The sequence below is a fragment of the Pogona vitticeps genome, chromosome 2, assembly GCF_051106095.1.
Source record: "Pogona vitticeps strain Pit_001003342236 chromosome 2, PviZW2.1, whole genome shotgun sequence".
Lineage (NCBI taxonomy): Eukaryota > Metazoa > Chordata > Lepidosauria > Squamata > Agamidae > Pogona > Pogona vitticeps.
Window position 1 is genome coordinate 32,016,330 of NC_135784.1, and position 12,887 is coordinate 32,029,216.

A 12,887-nucleotide genomic window follows, 5' to 3' on the forward strand; every position below is an offset into this window, starting at 1 on the left:
AGTCAAAGGCTTTCGCATAGTCAATGAAGCAGAAGTAGATATTTTTCTGGAACTCTCTGGCTTTCTCCATAATCCAGCGCAAGTTAGCAATTTGGTCTCGAGTTCCTCTGCCTCTTCGGAATCCAGCTTGTACTTCTGGGAGTTCTCGGTCCACATACTGCTGAAGCCTACCTTGTAGGATTTTGAGCATAACCTTGCTAGCGTGTGAAATGAGTGCAATTGTACGGTAGTTGGAGCATTCTTTGGCACTGCCTTTCTTTGGGATTGGGATGTAGACTGATCTTTTCCAATCCTCTGGCCACTGTTGAGTTTTCCAAACTTTCTGGCATATTGAATGTAGCACCTTAACAGCATCATCTTTCAAGATTTTAAATAGTTCAACTGGAATGCCATCACCTCCACTGGCCTTGTTGTTAGCCAGGCTTTCTAAGGCCCACTTGACTTCGCTCTCCAGGATGTCTGGCTCAAGGTCAGCAACTACATTGTCTGGGTTGTCCGGGATATCCACATCTTTCTGATATAATTCCTCTGTGTATTCCTGCCACCTCTTCTTGACGTCTTCTGCTTCTGTTAGGTCCCTCCCATTTTTGTCTTTTATCATGTTCATCTTTGCACAAAATGTTCCTCTAATATGTCCAATTTTCCTGAACAGATCTCTGGTCTTTCCTTTTCTGTTATCTTCCTCTATTTCTTTGCATTGTTCATTTAAGAAGGCCCTCTTGTCTCTCCTTGCTATTCTTTGGAAGTCTGAATTCAAGTTTCTGTAACTTTCCCTATCTCCCTTGCATTTTGTTTCCCTTCTCCTCTCTGCTATTTCTATGGCCTCGTTGGACAGCCACTTTGCTTTCTTGCATTTCCTTTTCTTTGGGATGGTTTTCGTTGCTGCCTCCTGGACAATGTTACGAGCCTCTATCCAAAGTTCTTCAGGCACTCTGTCCACCAAATCTAGTTCCTTAAATCTGTTCTTTACTTCCACTGTGTATTCATAAGGGATTTGGTTTAGATTATACCTGAGTGGCCCAGTGGTTTTTCCTAATCTCTTCAGTCTAAGCTTGAATTTTGCTATGAGAAGCTGATGATCAGAACCGCAGTCAGCTCCAGGTCTTGTTTTTGCTGACTGTATAGAGCTTCTCCATCTTTGGCTGCAGAGAATATAATCAATCTGATTTCGATATTGCCCATCTGGTGATTTCCATGCATAGAGTCGCCTCTTGTGTTGTTGGAAAAGAGTGTTTGTGATGACCAGCTTATTCTCTTGACAAAACTCTATTAGCCTTTGTCCTGCTTCGTTCTGAACTCCAAGGCCAAACTTCCCTGTTGTTCCTTTTATCTCTTGGCTCCCTACTTTAGCATTCCAGTCCCCTAGAATGAGAAGAACATCTTTCTTTGGTGTCAGTTCTAGAAGGTGTTGCAAATCTTCATAGAATTGTTCAATTTCAGTCTCCTCAGCAATGCTGGTTGGTGCATAAACTTGGATTATTGTGATGTTGAATGGTCTGCCTTGGATTCGTATTGACATCATTCTATCATTTTTGAGATTGTATCCCATTACAGCTTTTCCCACTCTTTTGTTGACTATGAGGGCTACTCCATTCCTTCTACAGGATTCTTGTCCACAATAGTAGATATGATAATCATCTGAGCTGAATTCGCCCATTCCTGTCCATTTTAGTTCACTGATGCCCAGGATGTCGATATTTATTCTTGCCATCTCCTGTTTGACCACCTCCAGCTTCCCAATGTTCATAGATCTTACATTCCAGGTTCCTATGCAGTATTTTTCTTTGCAGCATTGGATTTTCCTTTCACGTCCAGGCACGTCCACAGCTGAGCGTCCTTTCGGCTTTGGCCCAACCACTTCATTAGCTCTGGAGCTACTTGTACTTGTCCTCCGCTCTTCCTCAGTAGCATGTTGGACGCCTTCCGACCTGAGGGGCCCATCTTCCAGCGTCATATCTTTTAGCCTTTTGTTTCTGATCATGGGGCGTTCTTGGCAAAGATACTGGAGTGGCTTGCCATTTCCTACTCCAGGTGGATTGCGTTTAGTCGGAACTCTCCACTATGTCCTGTCCGTCTTGGGTGTCCCTGCACGGCATAGCCCATAGTTTCTCTGAGTTACTCAAGCCCCTTCGCCACGACAAGGCAGCAATCCATGAAGAAGATTTAAACCTGTGGAATTCAGAATTTAGAGAGTCAACCTATCTCATATTGGTATTCCTCTTTTCCTGCTGCTTAGAATTGATTTGATGGCACACAATCATACTATCTGTTCAAAAGAGGGAGGGCAAAAGTCAGTAACACCCAGGAGGAACAGGTCTTAGTAGGCCTTAGTTGGTGTCCTACAATGTCCGTCTCTGGTGCTAGTCTCCCAGAGAAGTACTTATAACTTAAAGCAGAACAGAAAGCAAAATAGGTATGTATTTATGTATATTTAATATCACCTTTCTCCCTATTTATATATTATTTTACTTCTATCCCGCCCCTCTAGACAGAGTCTACTCAGGGCAGCTTACAAACAGTTATAAAACATCATAAGTATAATAATCTAAAATCGTCATTGTAAGCATCAAAATATATCATAAAAACAATCACATGATTAAATCAACAAATTTAGAAGTTCAAGATGGAGAAAAAGAGAACTAAAAAGAAAAAAGAATCAGGTACTGACTGGAGGGAAGGCCTGCCTAAAGAGCCTTTAAATGTCTCTTTAAAAAGACATGAGGTGGCTCACAGTCAATTAAAACTACACAATAAACATAATTAACTCCATAAAATATAACATTATAAAATTCAACAAATAATGATATTTAAAAACACTATTTCAAATATGTAAGAACATACATCCCTGAAATCAGTAAAAGCATCACTCTATAATGCTGCCACTTGCGCAAGTAAGTTAAAAGTTTGCCTAAAAACCGGAAGGCCTTTGCCTGCCAGCAGGAGGACAAGGGGAAAGGGCGCCAACCTGGCTTCTCAGGGGAGTGCTATTCCATATGCTGGCAGCAGCCACTGAAAAGGCCCTTTCTGGCTTGTGAGGTCAGTGGGATCAAGAAGGAGCCTCCTTGGAAGATTTTGAAAGCTGGTGTAATTCATATGTGGAGGAATGCTTTCCTTCAAATAATCTGGACCCGGTCCATATAGGGCATTAGAGGTCATGACCAGCACTTTGAATTGTGCTCAGAAATGCCCTGACAACTAGTGTAAATGTTGTTATATGAGAGTTACGTGCTTCGTATAATTAGTGCTAGTCTAGACAATGTCTACTCCAGTTCACAAAGTTCATCCTGAGCCAAGCCTACAGTGTTGTTGTTTTAACTGTCAGTTTTGGTATTAACTATGTCTGGGGGAACTGAGTGACTGATTGCTGCTGAAAATGTCTTTGGCTTGCACTGAGTTTTCCATAGAGGAATGGAACACCTGTGCCCATCAGGGCCTAAACAGGTGAGCTCTGATACTCCTTTCCTGTGGGTAGGACACCATGTTAAAACAAAGCAAATCAATAATCCAGATGGCATTTTAAGGTGGCACTGTAAAAACTTAAAAAAAAAATATTAGGGGGTAGCCATCTTGGCCTGTTGCAACAAAAACAATCTAAGACTTACATCACCTTTTTTTTGGCTGTAACTCTTTTCTCTGCCACATTAGAAAATGTCACCAGTTTCCACTGGCTTATGTCGAATAAAACCAGCCTGTTAATCTAAGTATCCACATCTATGTTGTTACTGATGTAGTAATGTAGATCATATTGTTACTGCTATCCCAGTAGCAGTAATTTGCTGTAAACTGAAGATATTGGTGACATAGCCCTGTTCTTCTCAGAACTACTTGATTTAATGGTGATAGAAGTTCCTCAGTCGTCCTATTTTAATCTTGGGGCTTCCTAATTTAGGCATTTCTTTTACTATCATTTTAGTTAGGACGATACATTGAACGTTCTATTGTCATTAATTTGTATGGAAAGAAAAATACAGGAACAGAGGGTTCATCAATGTCATCAGTGACAGAATCTTGTGGCTGATGTGGAAGGTGGGAGTATCAGCTGGTTTCTGTAGTGTAGTGGTTATCACGTTCGCCTCACACGCGAAAGGTCCCCGGTTCGAAACCGGGCAGAAACAGCGAACTTTTTGTTTTCTTTATATTCTTTCAAAAAAACCCAACCCCATTCATCACACCATTTCTCTTATTTATTTTATCTCCCAGCTACGAAATATTTATCCACAAAAGATTACTACGCGCACATGAGACGCAAAAGCCTCATCCGGACAACTGACCAGGCTTAAAAATAGGCAGTGTTTCAGTAGTGAAGATAAATATCGATAGATGAGCTGCATTTGGGTTATTATAATTCGTGCTAGATTGTTGTAGTACCAAAAATTAATCGAAGCATATAGAAGGAAGGACCTAAAGTTGCAAAGCTTACGTATCAAGTATGATAATTGTAGTCACAGAGCCCAAGTGCCCGGCTAGCTCAGTCGGTAGAGCATGAGACTCTTAATCTCAGGGTCGTGGGTTCGAGCCCCACGTTGGGCGAAGCCTTTTTTTATCAGTGTTTTTTCATTACTACTACTGTGTTTGGAAGTGAAAGTAACCCAAAGGTACTATGATGAAGTGGACTTTGTCCAGAAATGATCACATTAAAAATATTTACGTTAGTCTTTAAGGTGCCGCCACGTTTTTGTCTTTTTAAAATGTTAATGTTTGTTTTAGTTTTCACCTAAGTTACCAAAAACCCCAGACCCCACGAAAACGGGCGTGTTCACTCCACGACGTGCATGATTTTCACCAGTGATTTACTGTTGTAAGAAGAAATTTTGGATGATTTAACCTAGCCTTCCCCAATTCGTTCTTCAATTGCAAATTTCTGATCCTGATTGCCTAAGGGTGTCATACTTTCCCCTTCTTAGTCACATACACTCCCATTGAAAAAATAGGTACGCTGTGTGTGTGTGTGTGTGTGTGTGTGGCTCCAGGATTCATCCCCAAGCCTGGAGGTTTCAACTCCTTTTAGCAGCCTTTCATTTTTTTTGCCAGGGCTCAGAGCAGGAACATAGATCGGGACTGAGACGTAGAGCTGGGATATAAAAGCAAAGAGTGCCTCTGAGCATGGGCCAAGTGATCCTCGAACACTTAAGAGGTGCTGCCGTTCAAGAACCAAGGGAAAAAGCATTTCAGAGGCGATCGTATAACCTACAAGGGTGCTCGATCCCCTTGGTTTACAGTCGATGTTGCGGTGAGGCGGCGATTTCAGACCCTCTAGCCTTTAATGCAGTTTATTTCCCTTTCCTTGCAAATGTGAATGGACCAGCCGTGCAAGTGCTTGGGGGACCCGCCTGAGGGATTCTTCTATGGAACAAGAGGGGACCCCCCCCAAGATCCCGACCTGGCGCGCCCCCACCCCACCCCACCCTCCTTTTCAGAGACCTGCAAGCCAAGCAGTCCCCGCAGAACTGCGATTCCCACAATGCCTTGCCCCAAAGACTCCGCGGCTTGGGCCACGAAGACTACACTTCCCATGGTGCTTTAAGGGGCGACACAAAAGGGCACAAGAGGAATCCGGTCGGAGTCTGCCCCCGAAATTTGGTGTTTGCTCCTTTTGCGTCGCGTCCCGGCTTCTCATCAGGATCGTAACGCGAAAACAAACGCGCGTGTCCCTATTCATACAGCCATGGACCCCGGTAAGGGCCGGGAGGGAGGCTGGAAGGAGAGGGAGGGAAAGAGAGGGAAGCGAACGAGGAGCGCTTTCTGCCCGACTCCCTGGCCATCGAGGGTCAATAAATGTGATTTTTATTATTGGATTTATGGGGTGCTGCTCGGGTGGAGTCCTTCAATGGGCGCGGAGGCAGCAGAGGCGCGAGGAAGGTGTAGGATCCCGGGTGTCGTCGGAAAGGGAAACTCGTGCCCAAAAACACCTGTAAGGAGCATGACATCCCTTATGCCAGATAACATTTTTTTCTTCGTTAGGTCTTTGTTAAGAAGGGTTTCTAGAATCTCGAACAAAAAAGCCCTCTAGTACAAACAATTCTGATGTGTTCAGGATTTATTTGTATTTATTTTGCTTCGTCTCTCTTTACTGTCTTAAGGTGAATGGACTTGCCTACACCTTCTGTGCTGGTAATTAAACCAGAATTAATATTATTCCCTAGGCTGTTTACGGGCACTTTGTGAGAACTTGAGTTCGAATCCTCGCTTCACCTGTAAGTTTGTCATGTGAGGATGACAGGAAATCCACTTTTGATAACTCTTGTAGTTTTAAAAGTATGCAGATTGCGGCATTGGTGTCCAAGAGGCAATTTACTTTATTTTATTTTTCAGAGTTCGTTGGCGCTCCCTTTTTTAAGTCAGCATCCTACCTGCACCACTGCCCCAAAGTGTCAAAAATGGATTAGGTTCTCTTCTCATATCAGAAATGGGAAGTTGGGAACACCAAAAGCATGGGAAAGTTGTTGTTTTTTAAAACTACAACTTGCAGAATCGCTCCCTCCCTCCCACCCAGCCAGCATAGCTTAGGTTGGGAGGTTGTGGGAGCTGCAATTCACAAAGTAATTTTTCCAGTCAGACCTTGTCTGTTAGTTACCTGACCAATGCAAGCAATGTTTTTCACCCCCCACCAACCAGCCTACCAAAATTTGAAACTACTGTACGAAACAGAGGCCCTTGTACAGGAAGACAGGTTGTTCTATAATAGGCACTGTGATCTGAACCAGTTTGATGTTGTGTCTGAGTCCATTGGAAGGCTTTATATGACACAGCGCAGGCCTACCAGGTGCAGACGGGGACTTGGGAAATGTCAACAGCCAAGCAGAAACGCCACCAGCCAGCCTCATCAAAACATTTCCTCTCAAGAATACATCCCGCAACCACCTCTGAGTACTTTGTATCTAAAAAATTCTAGGAAAGAGCACTGTAAGTCAGAGTTGACTTGACGGCATGCAATTATTATTTTTAACTGTATTGTGACTTTTCCTTTTCAACTTACAATCCTGGATCCAAAACAAGACTACTACAGTATATATAAGAAAGAGCTTTTTATGTTCATCTCCACAGTGCTTTGAAAGACACATCGTACTTTAAAAACACTGTAGAACCACCTTTCTCCCTGGAGGTGAAAACTGTTACAAATAAATGAGACTCATAATAAACAGGGTTCGTGTTTGTGTGTAAGGGACCCCTCCTATTCACACTTTCAAAGATGGAAAATGCTTATTTGTGCAGACTGCATCTCCCAGATCCAGCATTTCCAGTAGCGGGGCTATCAGAAGTCCATAATTGCTGTTGTGTTTCTTTTTCTACATCTAGCCAAAATAAGAACACATGGAATCTTCCACATTGGATGGGGATTTTAGGATAAAATAAATGATATGTTATTTCACTTCAGAGTCAATACAGAACAAGTTGGACAACTGTCTAGGAGCCAGAGAGCTTGCTTTGTAGCTTCGGAAGTCATGAGCCAAATCTTGCTGGCAGGTTTGCTTCCAGTTTGTGGCAACTCTATAATTTAGTGACTTCCTTAGTCCTGTCATTAACAACTCTGTCAGCTTTTGCAAACCCAAGTCTGTCGCTTCCTTTATTTGTCAATACACCTCCTATTCACGCTTCCTCTGTTCCTGTTGCCTTCAACTTTCTGCATTATTGTCTTTTCCAGTGAGTCTTTCGTATTTAATCAATAGGATTACTAAGTCTGGAATAACAATTGGGTTTTAGGGCCCAAACTTCGTTTCTCTAAGGTGTTCCTCCTCCTTAGAAGTTTTATCCTTGTACAGTCTATATCCCGTTTCCTTGCTACATCCCCAATTGGTTTTATTCTCATGGAGGACCATTGAATGAATGGCTAATAGCACACTCTCTTTATTCTAGAGGATGATCAGTGCCTCAAGGGAGAAACCCAGGAGGAGACCCATGAGCAAATGGACCCTATTCTGTTGTTTCCCAAACAACCACCTGAGAAGTTATTGGAAGAGAGCAAGGACTCCCAGGATTCTGAGCAGCCCGAAGGGATCAGTGAGAACGATGTGCCACCCCACAAGGATACATTTGCCGGGGAGATCTGCTTGGACTATGACAGTGGCCCTCCGAGGATCCACTCGGACAACCGTCCCTTCAAGTGTGATGTTTGTGACAAAAGCTTCCGCCACAGCTCCAGCCTTTTGACCCACCGCAGGCTCCACACGGGGGAGAAGCCTTACAAATGCACCGACTGTGGGAAAAGCTTCAATACCAGCTCTGCCCTGATCGTGCACCGCCGGACCCACACTGGGGAGAAATCATATGTCTGCTCTGACTGCGGGCGGTGCTTCAGCGAAGGTTCAGTTCTCATCAAGCACTGGAGGATCCATACAGGGGAGAAGCCCTATAAGTGCCCTATTTGTGGGAGAGGCTTCCGGCAGAGCTCTCAGCTCCGGGCCCATGAACGGACCCACACAGGGGAGAAACCCTACGAGTGCCAGGATTGTGGGAAGTGCTTCAGTACCAGTTCCAATCTCTCAGCCCACCAACGAACCCACACCGGAGAAAAACCTTATATCTGCTCTGAGTGTGACCGGCGGTTCGGGCACAAATCCCACCTCATCTCCCACCAGAAGACCCACACGGAGAAACTGCATGCTTGTCCAGACTGCCCGGCCAGCTTCCGAATGCTCCACCAGCTCCTGGTCCATCGCAAGTCGCATCAGGATGACCGGCGCTACAAATGTTTGCTTTGTGGGAAAACCTTCAGCTACAGTTCAGCCCTTCTGGCCCACCAGCGGATGCACACGGGCGACCGGCCTTTCAAGTGCCTCGAGTGTGGACGGAGCTTCATCCGGAATTCAGACTTAAACAAGCACCAGAGGATTCACACTGGGGAGAAGCCTTACGAGTGTCCCGAGTGCGGGAAGAGGTTTAACCAGAGCTCTCACTTAGTCAGCCATCGGCGAGTCCATTTTAAAGGGTCCACTAAAAATACAGGCACCGACACAAACATTGCACTGGAACGAGTAATAGAGTTTTCCTGAAGGTCTTCTTTCTTTGGAAATCTCCTTTTCTGCTTTTCTTATAAGTTATGAAGGTTACATGCTCAGATAAGGGTAAAATCCATTTGACCCAGTGGGACATATTTCTGGGGAAATATGCACAGACATGCATAGAGGTACAGATACATGGGAGTGTTTGGTCCATTTTTATTTCATCTGCCCAAAAGCAGTTCACATTCTTCATCAAGGAAAATGATTTATGTGGCCTAGAAAAGTTATGCAAATTAAGAAAATTTACATATATTGGTAAATCTTGCCAGGTGTAGTCTACACGTGTTCAGGTTTATTTTTGCCACAATGATAGCTAGTAACTTGGTTGGTTGGTTGGGGTTTTTTTTCCAATGAAAAGTGGGATTCTTACTGAAAGTATGAGCTATCTTCTATGTGTGTGTGGAAGACACAGTTTTGCACATACCAGTTAAGAAAACTGAGGCAGAATGATATTTCTCTTATTACACACCCTCACATGCACTATGGGATGGGGAGGCAGAGTGCCTAAATGAAATTCATTTTGCCAAGGATACGGAGAAAGAAAATAATCTAAACATAAATGAGCTTATTTTCTCTGGGCCCCTTTTTTATTCACTTCCATTCGTTTGTTTTCAAGATGAAAAGTCCCAGCAAGGCTTTTAATAAGCATGTTCCACTAAAGTCTTTTCACATATCTTAATAAAGTACTGTATTAGAGATGAAGAACCATCTTAAAAAGGAAGAGAATTTGTTTTTGTTTTTTAATTGGGAAAAAAAAGGAAAAGGGATGGGCTGGATGATGGAATTTAGTCATTTCTTCTCTCTGAGAGAACATGGCTGGGTTTGTCAAGAATTTAGCCATCCAATAATAATTGTAGAATATACTAATATGTGTATATAATGTCTTCTGTGATCCTTTATCGGGCATTTACATTTCATTAGAGCTGAAGCAAATGTCAAATGAATAACTTTGCATCAAATGATGCAGCCCATTTCAGTTTCAAAAAATCAACACCTCTGTGATAATCTCAGTGTTCACTTTAGTAAAATGTATTTTGCAATCCCAATGCCTCATCTGTGGGGAAACATTCTGATTTTAAATACCTCCTTTTGATATTTAGGCAATGTTTTTTTCTATTTTATTAAGGTGGAGGTATGTACACGTGACCGTCTTTAAACTTCAGTGCCTGTACTTATTTTATCTGAAAAGTACAAATGGATCCTAAATACCTAATCTGGAATAACAATATGAGATTGGTTACTTTCCATTCAGATTTTCATTAGGTATTTGCTTGTATTTATGTTTTTTAATTAATTAAAGAAAAGCAATATGAACAATACTGTACTAACATAAAGTGTGTGTACTTACACGCCGTGCACTAATACAAAAAGTTCCCCCCGTGCCACCATCACCCTCGGGACCAGATAAGAAATTATTTCATTTTAATCTCTTTTCACCCCTTTCCACTCCAAAAATGCAATTCTCCTGGCTTTTTACTTTTCCCTTTTACAAAAACATAATTCAAATATGGATTCCCTATCTCTTTAAATTCATTATATTTTGTCATCCCCCTTCTTTTATTTCACATGTTAGCTTATCATTTATCGCTAAACTCCACATTTCTTTATACCAATCTTCGAGGTTGACTTGTCATTTTTTCCAATATTTGGCAATTATTAATCTTGCTGCTGTGATAATTATAATGATTAATTCTTTCTGTTCTTTTTTAAGATGGTCATTCTTGATTATATTTAAAAGAGCAATAGTTGGTGATATTCGAATATTATTTCCAATAATTTCTCTTAATTTCTTTAAAAACCAGTGATTGTATTTATGTGAGATATATGCCATGTGTAATTCAGGCCAGTAACTGGAATGTTCCTTTGTTTTAAGAAAAAAAATGTACAGTCTTTAAAATTAGACCTTAGTTTTTCTATTTAAAAAAGTGTTCGTTTATGACAATTTTGTTGGGTGATCACTTAGAGTTTTTAAAAAATGACAAATAGCATTGGGGTGTTAGTGCTATTTTCCACATTTTTATTATTATTATTTTGCTATGAGAATGCCAGGAGCTACACTGGAGGCCCTAGCAGGTTGCAGGTAGGGTCACTTTGCTCACGTATCTTTTTTCAGGGTTTACCAGGTAGAGAATACTCAGGAGATGAGTATTACCTACCGAGAAACCCTTGAAAATGGGTTGCCATTCCCTTCTTCCTGGAGGTGCCCTGGGACTGTGCAGCCTGCCCAAGGCCATACAGGCTAGCTGTACTCCTAGGAGGCATTGTGGTGAATTGAACTCCCTGAGCTATCCAGCCAACTCACGAGAAGCCCATAAGCAAGATATGAAAGCAGCTACCTTCACTCTCCTTTGTCCTCTCATGACTGGTACCATGTCTAGTTTTGGATACAGCAGAGTCATCATGATGTGCATTATTCATACTTTTATTCACCATTGTTTTGTCTAGTTCCCTTTCGAAGCCACCCAAGCTTTAGTGGTGTGCTCTGTGAAGAAGCCTATCTGTTAATCTAACTTGAACATCCTATTGCTCAGCTTCAAGGTGGATTTGACTTAAATGGATTTAAATCAATTTTCTGACAATTTAAATTTTAAAAAATAATTTTTGGAAATTTAAATCATGATTTAAATAGATTTTTTTAAATAATTGGTTTTTTATGTTCCCTGCTCATAATTGGGTGATTAATTGGGTTTCTATCAAAACTAGTATCTAATATGTCTCTTTCTCCGTCTGTATCTGCACTGTTGCTAAAGTAGTTTGATACCACTCTTAATTGCCATGGTTGTTGTCTATGTAACCCTGGGATCTGGAGTCTCACGAGGTGCTTAGAATTCTTTGCTAGAGGGACTCGTCTAGAGGCCATCCTCTGAACTTCAGACCCCAGGAAAGAATTATGGCAGGTAAAAGTAAAATCAAACTGTTATAACTGTGCAGTGTAGATGCCCTCCCAGGCTCTCGTTCTTACTGCCCTGCATTTCAGAAGCTTTGCCAGTAGATTCTTCTTCTGGAAGAAACTGGGATATAATTCTGTCACAGGGAGAAGGGCAGTCTGGAAATAAAACAAACAAATATAATAAAAGTTTAAAAAAATAATGAATTAGGCAAATCTTGCCGTTCTCCTCTTGTGATGCTGGAGCATTCATCCATTCCTTAGTTTTAATTTTTGAACAGCTGCGTCATCTAGCAGGGTTTCCCCTCTTCCCAGCCAGCCATACATTTCAGCCACACACTTTGGTGCGAGACCAGTGCTTAGGGGAACATTTGCTAAATTTATCATGCTGAAGTGTTTGCATGATGACGTAGACTATCGGTTTGTCCTTGCCAATGGGTTAGTTTTTGGGGAAGGCAGGATGGGAAGTTACCCACCATGTCCAGATTGCAGGAAATGGACCAGTAATGAGTAATGATGTGTATGTGCCAGTGTTATCTAACAGAAGGAACAGAACCTGCCAGCTGGGCTTTTTTCTGTCAGGCAGTAGTAGCTCCATAGAGAGGAAACAGTTCTGGACTTATTAGATTTGCAGGTTTAAACAACTCATCTTAAATTTGGTTTATAGAGGGGAAAGGGAGGGGCTGGAGTTCACTGCAGAAACAGTCTGTGAATGTTGGACCTCATGTGGATTTGAGGAAAAAATACTGTATGCAGCATATAAAAACAAAACACTGTGGAACAGTACAAGGCCCAAATTTGTGAAGGTGTCTCTAGTTTTACAAGTGCATGTTTAAAAAGGCAACAGCTGTCTTCTTTGTCCCAGCCAGTAAGCCATTTTTAGTTTCTCTGTAGTGTATCTGTCTAAAACGCAGGCCACACTAACTCAATGGAGTCAACAACTTAATTTTAATACCAGAATCATGTTTGTGGTTGTGTGAGGGCATAGTTAAGAGATGCTG

At 42.0% G+C, this 12,887-nt stretch overlaps 1 protein-coding gene and 2 non-coding genes across 4 annotated transcripts; all 3 read left to right on the plus strand.

The window, feature by feature from the left end:
• The first annotated feature begins 4,042 nt into the window (after positions 1-4,042).
• TRNAV-CAC (transfer RNA valine (anticodon CAC)) lies at positions 4,043-4,115 on the plus strand. The gene has a single exon. It is a non-coding gene; the product is annotated as a tRNA-Val (tRNA).
• Positions 4,116-4,457: 342 nt separating this feature from the next.
• Positions 4,458-4,530, plus strand: TRNAK-CUU (transfer RNA lysine (anticodon CUU)). The gene has a single exon. It is a non-coding gene; the product is annotated as a tRNA-Lys (tRNA).
• Positions 4,531-5,486: 956 nt separating this feature from the next.
• LOC110088049 (uncharacterized) lies at positions 5,487-10,941 on the plus strand. Of its 2 annotated transcripts, none has more exons than XM_020810101.3 (2): positions 5,487-5,675; positions 7,855-10,941. In XM_020810101.3, the coding sequence occupies exons 1-2, from the start codon at positions 5,666-5,668 to the stop codon at positions 8,988-8,990; spliced, it is 1,146 nt and encodes a 381-aa protein (XP_020665760.3). In that variant the 5' UTR covers positions 5,487-5,665; the 3' UTR covers positions 8,991-10,941. The 2 variants fall into 2 exon arrangements, with proteins under 2 accessions (XP_020665760.3, XP_072845316.2); XM_072989215.2 differs by lacking the exon at positions 5,487-5,675 and adding an exon at positions 5,684-6,194.
• Positions 10,942-12,887: the final 1,946 nt, after the last annotated feature.